The sequence below is a fragment of the Scatophagus argus genome, chromosome 8 (genome assembly GCF_020382885.2).
Source record: "Scatophagus argus isolate fScaArg1 chromosome 8, fScaArg1.pri, whole genome shotgun sequence".
NCBI lineage: Eukaryota > Metazoa > Chordata > Actinopteri > Scatophagidae > Scatophagus > Scatophagus argus.
The window spans coordinates 25,138,387-25,159,189 of NC_058500.1; the positions used below are offsets into that span (position 1 = coordinate 25,138,387).

At 40.7% G+C, this 20,803-nt stretch overlaps 1 protein-coding gene across 1 annotated transcript in view; it reads left to right on the forward strand.

Annotated features, from left to right (window-relative positions):
• Window positions 1–10,668: 10,668 nt before the first annotated feature.
• The window catches only part of LOC124063234 (voltage-gated potassium channel subunit beta-2-like), a 52,000-nt gene continuing 41,865 nt past the window's right edge, over window positions 10,669–20,803 (forward strand). The window contains exons 1-3 of the mRNA XM_046396669.1: window positions 10,669–10,903; window positions 11,134–11,474; window positions 16,865–16,908. Of these exons, the coding sequence (XP_046252625.1) occupies window positions 11,134–11,474; window positions 16,865–16,908 (385 nt within the window). The 5' untranslated portion in view covers window positions 10,669–10,903. The remainder of the gene's footprint in view (window positions 10,904–11,133; window positions 11,475–16,864; window positions 16,909–20,803) is intronic.

Sequence of the window (20,803 nt, forward strand, 5' to 3'; positions counted from 1 at the left end):
AGAAAAACAAAACAAAACTCAAGTTTCTTTCCTTCCGTCTTCCTCAACCTCTAAAGGCGGAATAAATAAACAACATAGTCATATGGGGACATCGAACCAGCAACCCTCCTTTCACAAGCCACTTCTCCAACCTCTAGGCCACAGTTACTTCTGATTAGACAGTACTTTCAATTAGATTTTGTTTTTTTGTTATAGTTTTAGTTTATATATTTCTACATTTAAAAAAAAGTATTTTTTTCAGCTTCTCTATTTGTTTAGAAGAGTGCTGGAATACTGTTTAGCTTGAAAGTTCCAGACATGCAGAAGAAGCAAATGACTGATTAAATTCTTTTGAATTCAAAATAACTTTATTGTACAGAAATGTTTTGCATTCACATAAGAAAAATAATTGAAGGCCTTATTTCAAATTTAGAAACTGTGAATTGTATCATAGAAGATTTAAAAGAATTTCTCTGGGATCACCGTGAAAGATTTATTTTTGTGACTTTATTATTTATTCATCATAAAGTATAATTTGGTTTTGTGTGTAGCATAAGGAGCTACAACTGGAATTTTGTTATATAATTATGTGTTGAATAATAAAAACTAAATTAATCTTGAATCTTGAATGAGATCTTTTTGAGATTTTTAGTAATTATTGAGATCAAGAGCTCTTCATTATGGGATAGTAATGTCATAAAATAAACAGTTAACAAATTGAAAGAGAAGGGCTTCAATTTTGTTTGTTGAATGCACTGCATTTCAGTATTATTCTGATTAAATACAGTACTGACAGTGCATATAGTCCATAGTATAAAACTGAACCAATGGTAAAGAATGAAAGGGAAAAGTACAGCAAACAACAACAGTGGTTAGAGAGACTATGAGTGGTTAGCTGTGCTAATTTACAACCAGTGTAAAGTAAATATAATAATAAGTTAAAGATGCTGAAAGTGATCAATTAGAATTTGAATCATCAATGGGGTCTTAAAACATCTTAAAATGTATTGAATTTAACTTCAGGGTATCTGCAGTTCCTAATGTACATTATTTGATTACATGCATGAAGTCATTTTCCAAAACTTTTTATATGATATCTACCAACTCATATTACCGATATCAGTCAAACACATGTTAATGTTCATAATGACACAAGATTTTGAAATAGTCTATATTGTCAAAGATATATTTTTTTTCAGAATTGTTAAAAATTTATTGAGAAGATAAATGCAAAGTTCTCTTTTATACCAGTTAAATTGGCTAATGAAAACAATTGGCCACTAGATGGTAGTAAGTCACAACGTTTCAGCAGCCAATGCCAGTGCGTTTGAAGTTCGCTGATACTTTTTTACCATGTTTGCTCTAATGTAAAACATGTAGTTACAGTATGTTAGCCCTGTCCTTTTTTAATCAAGCAAATATAAATCACTTTTTGCTAGAAAAGGTTGAAATGCAGGAAGATGGCTGACATGTTATCCATTATGCACATAATTATTAATCAGGCTACTAAACAAACTTCAAACAATCTCAGTTACAATGAGCTATAAAACACCTCAGCCAAAGTAAGGAAGGGAGGGGGGTTATTATAGCAACAGCAATAATAACAGAAATAATGGGACTGTAGCTAATAATAATGCAACAGCTGAAACAACTGTCTAGACTGGCTGGAGGAGACAGGCTTGTGCTGGGACACATGAAACATGGGGTGGATCCTCAAAGAAGCAAGAAGCTTCAACTGGACAGCTTTAATAACAGGAAACAGTCCCAAGTAGCAAGGAGAAATGTTCTTGATTTCATGTTAAGAGGTTTATCTTTATAAGAAAGCCAAACTACAGTGCATGTTAGGCTGGAGCAGGTATCTGGTATCGGTCTACCATTTTTTTGTTGCCTTCTGCCATCTGAAGGACAGTTATTGTCTCTTTCCAAAGTTTTCAGAGTATCTGAATGTGGTGCTGGACCACCAGCTCTTCCTCTTGGGAGGCAAACAGGGGAGGGGTTACACAAGTAACTTCTTCAAACTTCAATCTTTATTGTCAGTTTGTTTTTTCATATACCAGAGATTCTTTTCTGCATTTAACCCATCACTGGATGAACACACATGCAACACAACATACTACTTGCAGTGAACACACAGGAGCAATGGGCTGCCATGTCAGGTGCCCGGAGAGCAGTTGGGGGGTTAGGTGCCTTGCTCAAGGGCATGTCAGCCATTACTAATGGAGAGAGGGGGGCAATGAAACACAGCCTCTAGGTCCTGGCTGACGAACTTACTAATGCACATTAGGCAGAACAGAAAGCCTTCCATACCTGGGAGGTAAACTGAGGTCCTCTTTCAGAGACAATATCCAGTGGAAGCCATGTAGATGGAAGACATGTGTAACAAGGAGATACGCAGTTTCATGACTTGTTCCTGGAACAGACTGAGAAAGCTGCAACTATATCATTCTCTAGTGTCTGCATTCATAGATGGCCACCAAAGGTGTTGTTTGACCAAGTCCGATTAGCTCCTGGATGGCAAGCAAACTGGGACATGTGAATCCAGAAGAACCATTACCTGGATGTGGAAAATGCTGCTGTGCTTCCCTGACCACAGATTCAATCTCCCAGGAAACAGCTACAACATAGTTGGGAGAAAGAATAGGTTTTGGACTGGATTCTCTCCCTCAACAGGAAAAGTAATGAGAAAGAGAGCCAGGCTTAACATTAGGAGAGCCAGGACCATAAATCAAGTTAAAGTTGAATCTGCTGAAGAATAGTGCTAACTTCACTTGTCCTGAGTTGAATCTTTTGGCATTTTTGATATAAGCCAAATTCTTGTGATCAGTCCGAACTAAAAATGGTACCTCAGCCTTACTCCAGCCAGTGTCTGGCTTACTGTCAGCAGAGTCAGCTTTTCTGCTAACAGCTCCATGTTACCAAAATCATATTTTTTTCAGCAAGTGAAAGACAACAAGAGGAACAGGACAAGGGTGTAGTTTCTGGTCTTGCCTGGAACGCTGAGACGAAGCATCTCCAATCCCCAAATCAGAGAAATTGATTGTCTGGATTAGGTTGGATAAGGACTGGAGAAAAAGTGAACAAATCTTTTAGTTTCTGAAAAGTTGAGACTGCCTCAGGGGACCTATGGAAGGTGCAGCTACACAGCTATAGTCTGTCGATAGAAATTTGATAGAAAAAAGCTTAAGAATTGTTGTAAGTGTTTATGAGTAGTTTATTGCGGCCACTCAATGCTACAATGCTGATCTCCCTTCCATTCCTAGGAAGTTTCACCCCAATTCACACGACAACCATAACAACAATAGGTCGTTAACCGGCCATACCCAAACTCATTAACATTCCCATAGCCACTAGCCAGTCGTTAGCCTCAGATAGTCAGTCGTTAGACAGGCCGTCCAACTACATAGACCAATCTGCAGGGCTATCTGATCCTTTGTTTTAGTTAGTTTCCCTTAGTCACTCCCACTGAGGGGTATATATTTGTTCCCCACCAGTCAGTTTTTTCAGAACTGATGAAGCTGCTTGGATGAGCAGCGAAATGTCTTCAAGCCTATCTTCACAAGTCCAGACGCCTTGCTTTAACTCTTTTGAGTACCAAATATGACCTGGATGACTGAGAACCTCCACAGATATGCACCTTGCAGTTTTTGAAAAAATCTGTATATCATCAAAGTCCCTTCCATAAATCACCACTTTATTTGGGGGGGGGGCACTGGGTATCAGGGACTTAGTAGAGTCTCCCACGGCAAATTGGCCTTGGGGGGGCAGACAAAGAAGACCATTATAAAGAAGAAAAACAAGGAGTGTGCCCTGCCCAGAGGGTTACCAGGGCCCCACCCTAGAGCAAGGCCTGGGAAAGGGGCCCATCAGCGAGCACCTGGTAGCTGTGCCTTCACCCATGGGGCCTGACAGACCTAGCCTGAAGCAGGCACATGGGTCCTCAAGTGGACCCACCATCCACAGGAGGGGTCAGATAGATCCGGTGCAGTGTGGATCGGGGAGCAGACAACGGTGGAGACCTTGGTGGTCTGATCCCCGGTTGCTGAAGCTAGCATTTGGGACATGGAATATCACCTCAATGGGGGGGAATGAGTTGAATGAATGAGTATGAGCTTGTGCATGAGACTGAAAGATACTGGCTAGATATCTCAGTGCTGCCTTTGACACTGTAGATCACAACATTTAATTATACAGATTGGAACATGAGACTAGGATCACAGAGACAGCACTAGGCTGGTTTAAATCATATTTATCAGATAGATTTCATTTTGTTCACATTAATGATGTTTCTTCTTTACGTACAAGGGTTAATCACGGTGTTCCACAGGGTTCAGTACTTGGGCCTGTTCACCTTATACATGCACCCTCTAGGAAATATTATTCAGAGACATGGCATAAACTTTCATACCAGCTGACCAGTATATGTGGGGACATGTGAAGCTTGAGCCAGGGGAACTCAAAGTAGATTAGATTAGATTAGATTCAACTTTATTGTCATTACACATGTACAAGTACAATGCAACGAAACACAGTTTGACATCTAACCAGAAGTGCAATAAGCAGTAAATGCCAGGTATACAATAATTTACAGTATGTACAGGGTATGTACAGGTGTCTATGCTACGGATATACTATAAACATGATATACAGGTAGTTGTCATAATATACAGAGTTTCTAAGTACTATGAACATACTATACAGATGGATATGTGCTTAAATGTGCATCCAGTGTAGGCGGAAACTATAACACAATTTACAAATGATATTTACAGATGTTAAATTAAGCTATAAATCGCTAGTGCAATGGACAGTATTGTGTGTACAGCGATAGGCAGTAGGCTAACTATATTAACAGTGAGGTGGAGGAACTAGTGCAACACTCAGTACGTAGTACTCAGTTAGGATAGGGTGGTGTAGTGGAGTGTGGTGTAGGGTGAGGGTGTTAGTGGGGGGCTGAGTTCAGTGAGGAGACAGCCCTGGGGAAGAAGCTGTTGCTCAGCCTGCTGGTCCTGGCCTTGAGGCTCCTGAAGCGCCTGCCAGACGGCAAGAGTGCAAATAGACCACAAGCAGGGTGGGAGGAGTCCTTGAGGATGCTGCGAGCTCGACGCAGACAGCGATTCCTCTGGATGTCTTCAAGGGCTGGAAGTGGAGTCCCTGTGATGCGCTGGGCGGTTTTCATCACTCGTTGTAGCGCCTTGCGGCCTGCAACTGTGCAGTTCCCATACCATACTGTGACACAGCTGGTCAGGATACTTTCAATTGCACAGCGGTAAAAGTTCACCAGGATGGCTGAAGACAGATGGTGTTTCTTCAGTGTCCTCAGGAAAAAGAGGCGCTGGTGAGCCTTCTTCACAAGGCTGGAGGTGTTGGTGGTCCAGGTCAGGTCCTCTGAGATGCAGGTCCCCAGGAACTTGAAGCTGGAGACACGTTCAACCGTCATCCCATTGATGTGTATGGGGGCATGCGTGCCTCCTCTCTCCCTCCTGAAGTCCACAATGAGCTCCTTTGTCTTGCTGGTGTTAAGGAGCAGGTTGTTGTCTGTACACCATGTGGCCAGGTGCTGTACCTCCTCCCTGTAGGCTGTCTCATCGTTGTTGCCGATGAGGCCAATAACTGTGGTGTCATCAGCAAATTTGATGATGGAATTGGATCCATGTGCAGGCCTACAGTCATGGGTGAAGAGGGAGTAGAGGAATGGGCTCAGCACACAGCCCTGTGGTACGCCTGTGTTGAGTAAGAGGAGTCTTAGGAGTAATGATGACAAGATTAAATTCACAGCCACAGTTCTGTGTGTAACTTGGGACAAAAGTCCATTATCTAGAGCTGTGGCATATAGCGGAGATGGTAATTGCACCACTTCTGGTCCCGTTCGTACAGCTACTTCATAATCAAGAAAGTTTTCTTCAGCTCTTTATTCCACAAAAGCTAGCAATTGAAGAGAGAGTTGCGTAGACACAAGGGAGGACTTGATCTGAAACTGTGGGACAAATGAAGAGGAAACTTGTTAGCTTAGCTCACCAATATCCCCACTCATACTAAGCCCTGTCTTTTGGTCATTTAGAACAGGAATCCAACAAATGTCGCTTAAGACCACCATAGATGCACTCACCTGCCATGCGATGACAGGTGAGTCAACCAGTCATCTGCCTTGACCGATTGGGTTATGAGAGAGGAAAAGAGAAAGGGACAGTGACAGAGATTAAGAGTGAGAGAGAAAATGAGAGGGAGAGAGCGTGGTAGACAGGGGGCACAGAGACAGAGATGCATAGCAACAGCATCTAATAATAACAAACTGCTGGAACTATGGAAAAACAATAACAATAATGACAGTAGGAGTGGTAAAAATAATAATAATAATAATAATAATAATGATAATGATGATGTAGAAATTTGACTAAATTGTAACAATAACAGTCACTGTCAAGCAGGATCACAGCAGGAGTTTCCAAACACAATACATGGGAACCTGCCAGATGAGAAGAAGCAAAGTTTGTGACGTGAATATATACAGAGGGAGAGCTGAGAGAGGAGAGAGAAGCACAGTGCAGCATGGGAGATCCCCCAGTTGACTAAGCCTACAGCGGCATAACTAGGGGTTAGCTTTGACCAGCCATAACTATAAGCTTTATTAAAAAGGAAAGTTTTAGGTCTACTCTTAAATGTAGAGAGGGGGTCTGCCTCCCGCACTGAAGCCGGAAGATGATTCCATAGCAAAGGAGCTTGATAGCTAAAGGTTCTGGTTCCTGTTCTACTTTTGGTGATTCCACAAGTCACCCTGCATCCTTCTAATGTAGAGTTCTGGTTGGATAATAAGGTACTATGAGCTCTTAAGATAAGATGCTACTTCACCATTTAGGGCTTTGTATGTGAGGAGGAGAATTCTGGATTTTACAGACAGCCAGTGTAGGAACGCCAGTACAAGTGAAATATGATCTCTAGAGTTTTCTCGAGTTTTTGTCAGTATCCTGGAGTATTTGGAGAATCTTCAGGGACTTATTAGGGATAACAGGGACTTGCAATAGTCCAGCCTGGAGGTAACAGAATAATGTAATACTGTAGGACTGTGTTGCTACTGTAAAAATACCTTTACTTGATAAACGGGTACTGAAGGTGACAGCACAGCTTGTGTGAAAAAGAAATGGTCAAACTGCAGTAATTCATTTGCTTGGCGTTGTGTAAGTTTGATTAGCACCCAGGAACTAGTATGCACATGCTTTGGTGGGCCACTGAGCAATGAGGCAGACAAATTACTAGAACAGGATTTCAAGACAGCATGAATCACACTGGACAGTATGAGAAAAATAGGTTGTATGCACATTAAAGCATGCAAAAAAATTATAGTAGACATCTAGAATAAATGTATGAAATTGAAAATGTGCAAGACAAGTAAAAGAAAGACCAGTTTAATCAGGGAATCAAAGCCACATTACTAATAAACATACTATTGCAGTCAACAACTGTATCGTTTTACCGTTGTAATAGTTCATTATTGTTTTTGCCTTTGTGTATCTTTGTCCACAAGGAGAAACATAATTTTTGTCTGTGTATTTCATTGCCTATGTTTCTGAAATGCTATGACAATGGAATGCTTTAAATTACGTATATCTACCACCTTTTTTAACTACAAACTCAATTTAGACTGGAGGGAATTTTAAAGTGTATGGAACTCAGAAACCACAACCCCCTACCAAACTAAACTTGGCAGACAGAAAGATGCTCTATATGATTTGGGGGTCACTATAGAGGTATTTCTCAGTGTGAAGCCAGCCTTTCTTTAACTACTTGTTCTAATGTGGGAGCAAGACCACAATTACTAAGGAAACTTAGCAACAATTAGATGCTGTGGTGGTGGAACATGGTCCACAATTTATAGCTGGATCCACATTGGCATCTGCAATTGAATAGTTGTTGTTTTACTAGGGAAGCACATGCCCTCATAATGCAACAACCTGACAACTCTGCATGAACCTTACCAGTTAACCCAATGCATGGTTAAAAAAGACAAAATCTTTTGAAATTGTTACAAATATTGGTTTGGACAATTCAGTCACACCTTGATATTGGGAGAGACATGTCCCTACCGTCCAAATCTACACTTACAGCGCATTCTACCTCAGCAGTCGTATATTTTTCATAAATACACATAGCTTGTCTGTGACATACATCACTGTTGAAACAAGAACAATGGCAGGCTTTTAGCTTGCTCTGTGCTGTTGCACACAATCACAAGCTTTTAGTGCAGATGCTAGTTTTAGTATCAACATAAATAATTTACCTGTGAGATTATTTTTCTGGCCTCTGCAGTGCAGACAGGCTTGCTGATAGGGCCCTTTGTGTACCGTGTGACCAAGTAGGAGGGAGCTGAAAGCCATATTAACTGCTCCGTCTACATTTAAAGCAATCCAGCAGTCACTCTGCTTGGGTTAGAGCAGGCTTAGCTAAATACCATTTTATCTGGCCATCACCAAGCTCCATCATGAGCAGTGTAGTCCAGAACCCCTACATCGGTCGAACACCAACTGCTCGGGTGAGTAGTTAAAAATGTTTAAGGTGGACTGACTGATAATGAGATAAAATATTGATGTTGCTTGGATATGTTGCCTGGATGTGTCTGAAACATTATATGGATTCATGGAAATGAGAAGATTGTGGTGGCCCCAGACAGATAGACATCTGTTCTGTAGTGTCTTTTTTTCTCTTTGCTCTTCTCCTCGAGAGACACAGTTATTCTTCTGCTCAGTTTCAGCAAAAGTAGCTAGTTGATATGTTCCATCTTTGTCATTTGGAAGTGAAAAGATGGCCTTAAATTATTGAGTGGTTGGGGATTTTCTGCTATTTGTGCACTAGCAAGCTAGGGAAACCAAGAGGACAGAGATTACACTCTTAAGTTGCATGTGTGAGGACATACAAAGGTTGTATTTCAAGGAGACTTGAGTCATCATACAGCTGTGTTGATAAAAAGGTGAATAGGTTTATGGACTTATTGCAGTGTTTGTTTGCTATAAATACCACTCTCGCTTTGGCTTGTAAAAACAGGCAAAACAAACAGCAAATTTTTCTGTCCTCCCAGTTAGCCATATGGCCTGAGGGACAAATGACCAGGACAGAGGAGGAGAGAGACAGCAGTCTGTCACTGAATGTGCTCCTCTGCCTATTCAAGCTGCTGTGCAGAAGGTGATGGACATTGTTCATTATGGATCTGAATTTGTTTAGAGTCCTCTGCTCTGGCACAGATGTTAGGGACTCCAGCTCTGCCCCCACTACAGAGCCAGTTTATCCAGCCGCAAGGCATCCTTCTCCTTTGTGCTGCTTCCCGAGCATGCCATAGCACAGGAGAGCACGCTGGTTATGACAGTCCGGTAGAACATCTGCTGAAAGACAGACAGGCTCCACAGCCTCAATGTGGTATACAGCAATGTCACCAATCCTTTTTGGAGCACATCTGGTGTCGATGTGAGATGGTGTGTCTGGACAGAGATGGGGCTCATCACATCAACTGTCTTGACACTGCAGTATAGAAAGCTCAATTTTCACCTTTACTGCCAACTTGTCATGCTGAGAGCTTGAGTATCTCTCAGGCCAGCCTCTTGAGCTATTGGAGTAGGCCAGCCATGTAACTGGTCGTGGCATATGGCTGCCTGCCTAGAGCCACTATGTAGTTTATATGGTTTCTGCCTTCTAAAAGGCAGTTTAACCTCGCCACTGTTGCCAAGTGCTTGCTCATGGGGGACTGATGCTTTTACACATCTGTTCTACCTTTTCTTTCAGCCCTTGCTATATTTTGAGCTTCTCATGTTCCTCCTTCTTGATGTTGCTGTCACTTGGGGTTGCTACATTACCACTGCCTTCTTCTGTTGCTTGTCAGCCACCGTAATGCCCAGCTGGCCACCATTTTGTCAGTCTGGATTTGGAAGTCCTACAAGATCTTAGCTTCTTGGTTGTCTACCATCTTAGGAGATATAGGATAGGATATATGTTTTAAATTCCGACACTGGGACTTCTAACCCATACTGCGCAGATGTTTCTGTATGCAATGCCAGCCATTTGGTTATGGTGTTCCATGAATGCTGTTCCTGCCTGCATCTTACACCATGCTGTTATTTGTTGAACTGTCTCAGCTGGGTCTTTGTACAGCCCCAGGGGTCCTGTCTGGTGTGGCAGACCCCAGCCCCTATTGATACAGACCTGACACATAGGCATGTGCACACAATGTATACACACATTCAAATAACTTACTAGCACACCTCTGCACTCATTTTAATATTCACACTGTCACTTTAATATCCATAGGTTCCACTCTGCACTGTCTATTGTCCTGTACTGTACTGTACTGTTTTTATTGCCTATGCTGTCCTCTGTGTTTATACCCCATGTTTAAATGGATGTATTTTTTATTTTATTTTTTTTTATACTCACTATGCGTACTCCTTTTATGTAGTACCATGTAGCATCCTGGAGGAACGTTATTTAATTGCGCTATGTACTACACATACATGGTTGTAATGACACCAAAACCCCTTGACCTTGACCTTGAAACCTGGACACCTGGCAATACTGTGGTCAGTAACCACAGCTAAGTACCTTCTGAAAGTCTGCTTGAAGATGTGAATGTAGCACTACCTACTACATACTACACACTCTTTGAGACTCTCTGTCTCAAAAAAAAAAAATTCAGACTTGTCTGTGAGTTGTTTGCCTATTGTATTTCCAATTGAACATCATGAAGTCTATATTTGCTGTGTTACTTTTCTGCCTCCTTATATGATACTCCATAACAGTTTAGCAGAGAATTTTAAGTTGATTGTGAATGCCAATTTTCAAAAAATGATCTTGTTGTTCAATTCTTCCTTCAGTGCTATGTCTCCACAAAGTGAATTATCCTCATGCATGCCACAATTCCACAGATGTCTACCCCAGTACCTAGTATGTGAGTACAGATCTTCCACTGTTTTAAGCTGCATTGAAATGTGAGTTTGTGTTCACCGTTTCACCCACTGAGACAAACAGCAAAGCGCAATAATCCTAAACGTACTTCACTCACACATAAAAGATTCAGTGTCTGTCTTTGCTGTCTGCATTACTGAAAAAAAGCTATGATTATGTTACAAACCAAGACTTTGAGGTGATGCCAGATTTTGCTTTGTCATCAACTTCTAGATGCCCAAACCTGGGGGCAGTGGAGGGGTGCCACCTGGGAGTCGAGACAGCAGCGGAATATGTCGAAGCAGTAGCATCAGCAGTGGAAATTGTGGGTCTGGAAGCAAGATACTGTCCCTGTCATCCATGAGTGAGAGTGTGCACAGTGGCCTGAGTAACTTCCTGTCAGAGCACGCACTGGAGCAGGAAGAGAGGCAGCAGCGCAGTAGCCAGTTAGCAGAGTTTCAGCGCTTGAGAGAGGTTCGTGCAGCTGCTCAGTTAAAAAATCTGGAGGATTTCCTCAGGATGAACCATGTTTCCCTCAGGGACAGTGTGTCTTATACCACCGGTATGATTTACAGGTAAGATAATAAATAACAAAATTATATCTCTGAGCTAACATTTCTAAAATGCTGATTTTTAGCAGGTATGGTGTTCACCATTTTCACTCTCATTTGCAGCTAACTGGAAATATATGAATTTAATAATTATTTGGTTACAAACCAAAGGATTGGACACATTAAAAATTTTAACTGATAATGTCTGTAGATAAAAAGTTAAGGAATTTCATATGATTGCTATTTATCGTCAAACAAAATGTGTGCAGCAAATTTATCTGCTCAACACCATACCTCAGAACTGAAGAAGCCTCTTGGATGAGAGGTGAAACCTCTTCAAGAACTTCAAGTAAGTCCAGTTGCTTTCGGATAGGATTAGATATTTTCTTTAGCATATGGTGAAATATGTGAAATATGGCAGTTAAAGCGTCATTCTGTTTCATGGGGCGACAACATTTTGTTAAATTGTCTTGTATCTAACCAGAAATGGTACAAGCATGTGCCATAGTGTGCAGGGCATACAGTGGTTATTATTCTGAGGGCACTTGTGAGATCGTCCGCAATGAATGGGAGTGAATGAAGCTAAATGGCTAAAATAATTATTTACACCTACATCTAGACTTTTTCCAAATTTTATTTTAGTTTTTGCAAATATAGTATTGATTATATATCAGAGCTGAAAAGAAAAAATACTAATGTCCATTTGTTTTGTTTTTTTCAAAGGGCTAACGTATGCTCAGTGGTAGTTTAAAGATTTCCAACTAGCGGTATTATGTTACAGTAGGCTAACTTCAATTATCATACCTGAACATAACCACAATAATATGGTTTTGGTTTTGCGTGTTATAGTCCTTATGCATTTTCCTCATTAAAACAAAACACAAATTTAGTGCTTAATCTACATCTACATAAGCCCCCATTCATTGTGGACTTTGTCGCGAGTGCCCCCAACATAACCAGAAGTGTAAAAGAGTGGAAGTTCTTGTTGTCTTCAGGGAACATGGGTACTGTGAGAACTATGACTCCACACTTTCTATGCACCATATTCACATTATGGGCAGTAAAAAATTCATGCCATTGATAAAGTTCTGTTCAGCGAGCCGTTTTAAACCGAAATTGGCTCCAATCGCAATATAAACTATGCCAGACTGTGCAGTTCAGCAGCCACACTTTAAGTCGATGTAGGTTCTCAGTCATCCGGGTCATAGTTGAAGTGCTAGAAGTGAAGGCAACTGGATATCTTTAGGTTGTTGAAGACGTTTCACCTCTCATCTGTAAGGCTTCTTCAGTTCTGAGATTGAAGGGGAAAATCCAACTATTTAACCTCTAGTGGGGTTGTCACCTTCAGGGTGGTCTTGAGGGTCGTTGACACTTCATGCCATCAAAGGATACCATGGTTTTGTCCAGGGCCAGTCTGAGTTCAATTCAATTCAATTTAGTTTATTTATATAGCGCCAATTCACAACAAAAGTTATCTCATGACACTTTCCAATTAGAGCAGGTCTAGACCAAACTCTTTAATTAAACTGTAAATAGAGAGAGCCCAGCATTCCCCCTTGAGCAAGCACTTGGTGACAGTGGTGAGGAAAAACTGCCTTTTAGAAGGCAGAAACCTGTAGAATGGTTTAATGAGCTATACATATCAGTCCTGAACTTCTCTGTTCCTTATACTTTCAAGGAAAGGGAATATATGAATGTAGAACACAGATGGAGAAAGTTAAAACTTCAAGTCCACCACCTTCATATGAAGCAATTACTGCTCTCTCAAATATATCATTATCCTCCTTGACTTAGCTAGTCCCTTTGACACCATTGCAATCCTGCCATTTTGCTAGACAGACTGAATGAGTGAGCAGGCATTTCTGGCATAGCCTAAAAATACAGTAGTTTCAGTCCTATTTCAAAAACAAATACTTTATTGTGTGCCAATAGGGTGTCCTCCACAGCTCCTTTGCTGTGCGGTGTCCCTCTGGTGTTAGTCCTGGAACCAGTACTCTTCTCTTTATGCTCCCTGTGGGTCAGTTGTTCAGCAAGTTTCAGTATGTGTCCCATCAATGCTATGTTGACAATACACTCACTTCTAAACCCAATAACCTGAATCAATTACTCCTGAAAGCCTGCCTCTACAGACAAGAATTTTCATAGAGCTCTATCCCAGGATAGTGTTTGGCTTATTTTAATTGTACCATGTTTTATTGTAATATATGGTAATTATATGTGTTTTATTTTAATTCTACTTTGTTTTGTTGTATTATTTTTCAGTGTTTTTCTTGTATGAGGTACTTTGTAACGCTGTGTTTTTAAAAAGTGCCATATAAATAAAGATTTACTTACTTTACTTATAGTAAATTCTCTGGCGGTCTAGCTCCATAGCGATATTAGCAGCTAAATAGCTAAACACGTCTAGTCCAACATTGGTGAAAGGATGGTCCATGGACAGTCTTCTGGAGAATCTGTTATCTTTTGAGCGCTAAACGGAGCTCTAAGCCATCTGCACACAACACACTGATGGATGATGCTGCTGAATGAAGAGCACCCTGACAGTGGACCTGCTCATGGTAGTGGCTAAGTAGGGTTGCGATGTGATGTTCGCCAGGGATAATCGAGTCCTTTCACCTTGTTTGATTGTCTGAATGATGGAGATGGCCTCCATCTCTAAGAAGGCCAATGCATCAATGAAGGGATCCAGGTCTCAGAGGGGACTGGTTTTAGGAATTTTCTCTTGCTTTTAGATGCATTTAATCTTTAAATCTCTTTTTGTACTTTTTGGACAATGATAGTTGAAGCTTGATCTGACATGTCTGATCTCAGACTTAGTCTCAGAGATGTTGGGCTCTGGTCTGGACAGGAATCTGGGTCCACTGAACCAGTTAGTGTCTTTGTCTTGGCCAGCAGGGACGGAATGTGTTGCATGATCTGCAGGATTCAGGTCTGTTGGCACAGACCACCACCGGTCTGGGCTTGAAGATCATCGGATACGTAACACCCGGTTGCTGACATACATCTGAAAGCGCCTGGTTTCATTGCAAATGTGACCCAGCACCACTTTACTGTCAGAATAGTAGGTTGCAGCGCCAAGCTGAAGGTCTATTTCTGCTGCAACTAGATCTGTTAACTCTATAGCCATGCAGAGTTCAAGTCTTGGTACTGTGTAGACTCTGGGGATGGAAAGCGTGAACAGCTCAACCAGAGAAGCTCTCCATGATGTCCAAGCCTCCTCTGTTTCTTGGGGTAAATGGGCAACCTGGTCACTGCTCTCAGATGTGAGTTCTCTCAAGATATCCTTGTCTTGGATCGTGACTGGAGCTACAAACCCAAGGGGCTCGTCAAGGCCATTAATTGTGGACAATATACTTCACTAATTGAGTAAGTTATCTCATCTGAGACTTTAGAAACAGTCTGTTTGGAGGTTCCAACTGAATCCAAGGCTGCAAGGCAGTGTATCTGCATCAAGGTCTAGGTCTTAAAAGTCACTTGCATGATGTTTGGATGGAGGACTGTCATAACCTCTTTGTGGTTTGCAGGATCTTATGTAGCTTCACGTTCGACTTGGATAGGATGTCCTGAGTTTTCCTCAGCAGACCAACAGCAACTTTAACTGTAGGTAGGGACTTCAGGCCATGGTCAACATCTCGCATCAAGAACTGTTCAACATCTGGGACAACATGAATTTAGTGCAGGCCATGAGTCACCACCGCAGGTGACGGACTGTTACCGAGTTCATGGACCCTCATGCAATAGTCTACAATGTCTTTGAAGAAATTGCTGTCTCTAAACCAAAGAAAATGAAGAAAGTTCTGGGTCAGCTTTGAAGGCAACTGCTTCTTTCCTGAGGCAAATCAGTACGAGTAGTGAGTTATCAAGGTCAGGCCAAGTTAACAGCACATCTTTGAGTGGCACACCGTCATATTGAGCACTGGAGTCAAGAAAGAAGAAGAAGAAGAAGAATCAGCTTTATTGACAGTATATATATTTTTACATACACACACTGAATTCGTCTTCTGCATTTATCCCATCCTTAGTTGAACACACACATGCAACAATCAGCAAATTACATGCAACACACATATACACAGGAGCAGTGGGCAGCATCAAGCGCCCGGGAAGCATACTGGGGGGTTAAGTGCCTTGCTCAAGGGCATATCAGCTGGGTAATGGAGGGAGGGCGGGGGGCATTTATCGCATTAATCACTCCACCACACCCAAATTTTTCCTGCCCGTCCGGTGGGGGAGTCGAACCGGTGACTCCGATCACAAGCCGCTTCTCCAACCTCTAGGCCACAGCTGCCCCCCCTCCCCCTTTTTTTTTTCAAACACCACTTGAATTGCTTTGGCTTTTTTGGTTGGTACAATCTGAATGTTGTAAGTACCACCGAGGAGGGGCTCACTCAGCATGACCTTTGTTGAACATTTTGTCCATAAAGCTGACAAAGTGATCTCTCATTTCAGGCCTCTTCTAAAAATTGCATGAAGTTGAAATTTGGATCATTCCTGATGTAAGCCTCTTGGGTTACAAAGTCCACAAAGTGAGCGAATGGGGGATAAGGAATCTGCTTCTCCCACTTGTAGGATGCACCAACTGTAGCCCACTCCTCTTGCAGGTGGAACAGAAGCAACTGAATTAAGTACATGAATTATCTCAGCAACGTACAACTCCCTACATTAATCTATTTTACCTGTGAATCAGCAGCAACAATCTTGGGATTTGTATCCAATGTCAACTACAATCAATTTTTGTTGTTTTCATTAAACCTAACTACAAATTTTTCCCAAACCACATACCAGGTGCTTTAGTTGCCTGTTCCCTAACATACCATAGCTCATTTGCCATAGTCAAAATCTTGACCACACTTTAACCATAATGTAGTCACCCCTAGACTTCTCAAGAAAGCATTACAGGTGAAAATTCCTGTAGTTGGAAACTACAGTAACATGATCTTTTTGGTTGCCAGTGGTACACTGTCTCCTGTGCACAATTGGCACATTGTGACAAAAGATAAAATAGTGCAGTGTTTTGGCATCTGAAAAACCTTTAAACCCTTTAATTTGTTACTCCAAATGGACATCCTGGATAGAATTTTATTGTCTACTGGTAATAAGACTTTCCCACTAACACTGCTCCCTGTGTTGTTGTAATACAGGGCTGTTTTTTGACTGACACCTAACAGGACTAAATGGAACGGAGCCATTTATAATGTCAGTAGAAGCAGTAAAAATATGGTCAAAGGAGGAAAATGTATTTAGTTCTTCCGACTTGGCTGGCAAGTACATTTCAGTATGCTGACAGTGGCTGACAATGTCAAGGGCTATAGAGCCGTGTCACTTCACACTGTTATATAAAATAGAATAATATGGTACATACTTTATAATTTCTTGTTCTCACTGAACTGTGATTTTTTTTTTTATGTCAACAGAAATCTGGGCAAATCTGGGCTGAGGGTGTCCTGTCTTGGATTAGGTGAGTATGGCATATACATGCAGGTTCATCTACAGTGACAATAATACCATGAATATCGACAAAAGAACATCTGTAAAGACAAAAGAAGTGAATAAGCACCAATAAGAAATTCAAGTGCTCCTCAGTTTGAGGGTCAACATTTTGAGTCAGAATGCATGCACTCATTTCCATGCATTCATTCATACATGTCATTAATCTTTCTTTTTTTGGGGGGTCACATGACTTCAAAAACATAAAACAATGGAAAGGTTTGAAGGATTTCTCAATCATTATTGTTTAAATTGCAAACTGTAAGAATTAATCCTATAGTTAATGGACACTAATGGACTATCATGGCAGTCCTCAAAGGTAGGGGGAACATCCAACTCTCAAATTCACCCTTAAATCCTCAAGTGTGGACTGATGATGGAAATTGAAATAATAGATTTTAAGCATTTTATTTGTTTAATTGATTAAATAAATCCAATTTTGTGTAAAATGCTCTGACTTACTGCATATATATAGCCTAAAATAAAGGAAAACATTAGCTGCAGTGTGGCAGCAAGTGAATATCTTTTAACTGAATTATCATTTAATAAAATCAGCATAAATATAAGTTAATAACAACAGCTGTGTATTTCGTTATACTGATATGTAAAATTAATGCTCACAAATAATGTTAGAGATGACTGACAACAGACACCAAGAATGTAGCTGCACTTGTGTGCTTCACCAAACTACATTTGTATTGGTTTAATGATAAAGGACTGTTGAAGGACAAGAAATTATGTTTCCTGTCAGATAAGTACACATTCATATTTGGAAGATGGACTTGTTTCTTAGAGTTGACTTGCATGGTTTAGCCTATTAACAGTTTTTAATGCCCCACTGCACACTCCAAATGATAAAGATTAAATTAAAGATTAGACTAGATTAAATGATGTAATAGACTGATATGTTTATGTGACATTGACTACCATACATGCACTAAGGTGACAGTCATGTACTTTAAATTTAGGTCAAATCAGAAGGTTAAGTTTTGCTCAAGGAGGATATATGTGACACGGACAACAGTTCGAAAAGGCAGTAACAAAAATATCCTCTTTATTGGCAGAGAAGCCACTTTTTAAGCGCACAAAATGAAATAGTTCAACTATGACTGAATTTCCCTTTCCCTATATCAAAACCAGTAATCAATGAAGAATTAACAACTTTAGTCATAACAGTCATAACCAATAAGAACAAATACACAATAAGAACAAACAGTGATACTGTTGAAAATGCAAATAAAATAAGAAAAATAGGCCCCAAAGTAATTAACAAAACAAAGTCCAACAAAGTCGCAAAGAAAAAAGAAAATCATTGGTCAGGATTTTTCAGTGTTCCAAGTTCGTCCGTATGCAGTGAGTTTTCATTATTAGTCTAACTACCCAAGTAGTGTGATTTTCGTTTCTTATCTGTATAGCGTGATGATGCATTTCTCCAGCAAAGCTTCGGCCGACATTACACCCTCCATACACATGGGTCCGCGTCCTGCTCCATGCTCCTCGGGTCTGGGCACTGGCTCGCCTTCACAATGGATTCATACACACACACACAAAAAAACCAACCTGCATAGAGCAACAGTTTGTATATTATTAATCTCTTTATCTCCTTTTATACATTTATCTAAATCAAGTGCACAAATTATGATCACATTTCAATACATGTCTAAGAAAGTTTAATTGAATTGATGAGGCACAAAAAAACTGATGAGGCACAAAAAATAAAACAATAAAATCTGGAGATTCCAGACCTGTCAACCAGTATGCATTTGCATAGCAGCTAAACATTTTTACTGTGGAATGATGAAAAAGTTGATGATTCCTGTGAGTGAGTACCCAAGTCTAAGAGCAAGAGGCAGCATTGTCTACCATCCTGAAAAGCAAAAGATAACGGCAGCGAGGACAGTGCTTTTAACTCCCTTGCAATAGTAAACAAACTGAGGTAGCTGTGGAAAGTTGAAATCATTAAATTTAGCCAGACATTACTATATTAAACCTTAGCAACGTTAGCTTAACATTATGAGATTTGCAGGACTTTCTCAGGAATTTAGGTTAGCAAAGTATAATTGCTCATGCGTTGCATATTGTTAATTTTGACCGTAACCATAATGAAAGGAGCAGATCATGGCAGGATGAAATGAAGCTACACTGTAGAAATAATGTTACCTAGAAAGTTTCTCGAAGGCGTATATGTGTGTTTGGACTCCAGACATTCCTTACAAAATAGGAGGAGCAATGGCCATTCCTACACTCTTCAAAACTACCTCCATGCATTTTGCACATTGTGCATTTATGATCTTGTCACCAAAAAGCTTGAGGCAATAACATAGCTGAGCCTCTGCTTACCAAGGCCTACATTCCTAGATTATTTTTCAGTTAACCAGGTTACATTTTTTCATTAGGTCTATGTGAGCTCTGCCTATGAGCTGATTCAGTTATTTATTAATAAATTGACAAGTCTAAAGGAAAACCTTTTATTCATAATTGACAGACTTTTATATTGAACAGTTCTTTGTTGTTGTACACATATCCACATATTTTGAAGCCTTCCTTGACATTCAGTATATTATATTATAATAGTAGACAGGATACATGTTTACTGTCTCAATCTGATGTTGACTGAGAAGTGTCAATATCTGAGAGACATTAACTGTAGTCAACAGTGAAGGCTTGAATCCGAGCACCAGCTGTCAGAATCCAGCAGCTGTCACACCAGTATGCAAATAATCACACACAACAACGACCAGTTAAGCTATATAATAATTTAAATAAAATAAAAGTCAGATTAATTTACATAACATAATTTATTAATAAAAACCATATTAATTTACAATAAACACCACTTCCAATCAATAAATATTTGTGATGGACTATAACTAAACAGCAAACAAAGCAACTATATTACAGCAAAAGAAAAGCATGCATGTGGTGTGTGTGTGTGTGCGACAGAGAGGGGGCAAAGATGGCGGATGACGTCACATGAGTGATGTGTCTCACCAGGTTTAATATGGTGGCTATACCGTGGTTTGAACAAAAGGGGACAATGTGATCTAACACACATCCAACAAAGAGAAGGAGCAATACTACCATGTGATCCCTACACTCAGATGGTCGTGGATGTCTGAAGTGTGTATAAAAGTGTCAATAAGAGAGGAAAAGGAGAAGAAGAGGAAGCAGATAAAACAGGGAGGATCCTAACTCTCAACAAGGCGTTACAAACTGGGTTATTTTACCACATGGTAACAAGGCAGGTGAAGTGTCATTCGGCGGGCTTGACACCGGTCCTTCAGCTGGTAAAGTGCGGCTGTGGGCTTTTTTGTCGAAAAGAAAGATAAGCCCTTACGTCCATGCATTGACTGCAGGGGTCTTAATAACATTACTGTTAAGAATAAGTACCCTTTACCTCTAATTAATTCAGCCTTCAAGCCTCTACAGGGAGCTATGCTCTTCAACAAGTTGGACCTCAGGAATGCTTATCATCTGGCTCTCATCCGTGAAGGCAAAGGGTAGAAAACTGATAATTTTTATAGAAGGTTCTTAAGAAACTTTAGCTCACCCCTGACCAAGCTCACTTCCTCCATGGTCTCCATCTCCTGGTCTGCAGAAGCAGATCCATCCATCCAACCATCCGGGAAGAGGGAGGAGTCAGACCCAGGTAACAGTCCTCCTGGACATATGTTTGTGCCTACCTCTGTTCGCTTCTGCAGTGGATCCCTTCATCCAAGTTTTCCTGTCACCCTGGTATCAGGAGAACCACATGTTTTTTTTTTCAAGACATTTTCTCAAAAGGCATTGTGGTTGTCAGGACCCCATTTCACCTCTCAGGTTTGTAAAGCCTTTTATTCCGCGGGTCCTCGGTTGGTCTTTCTTCT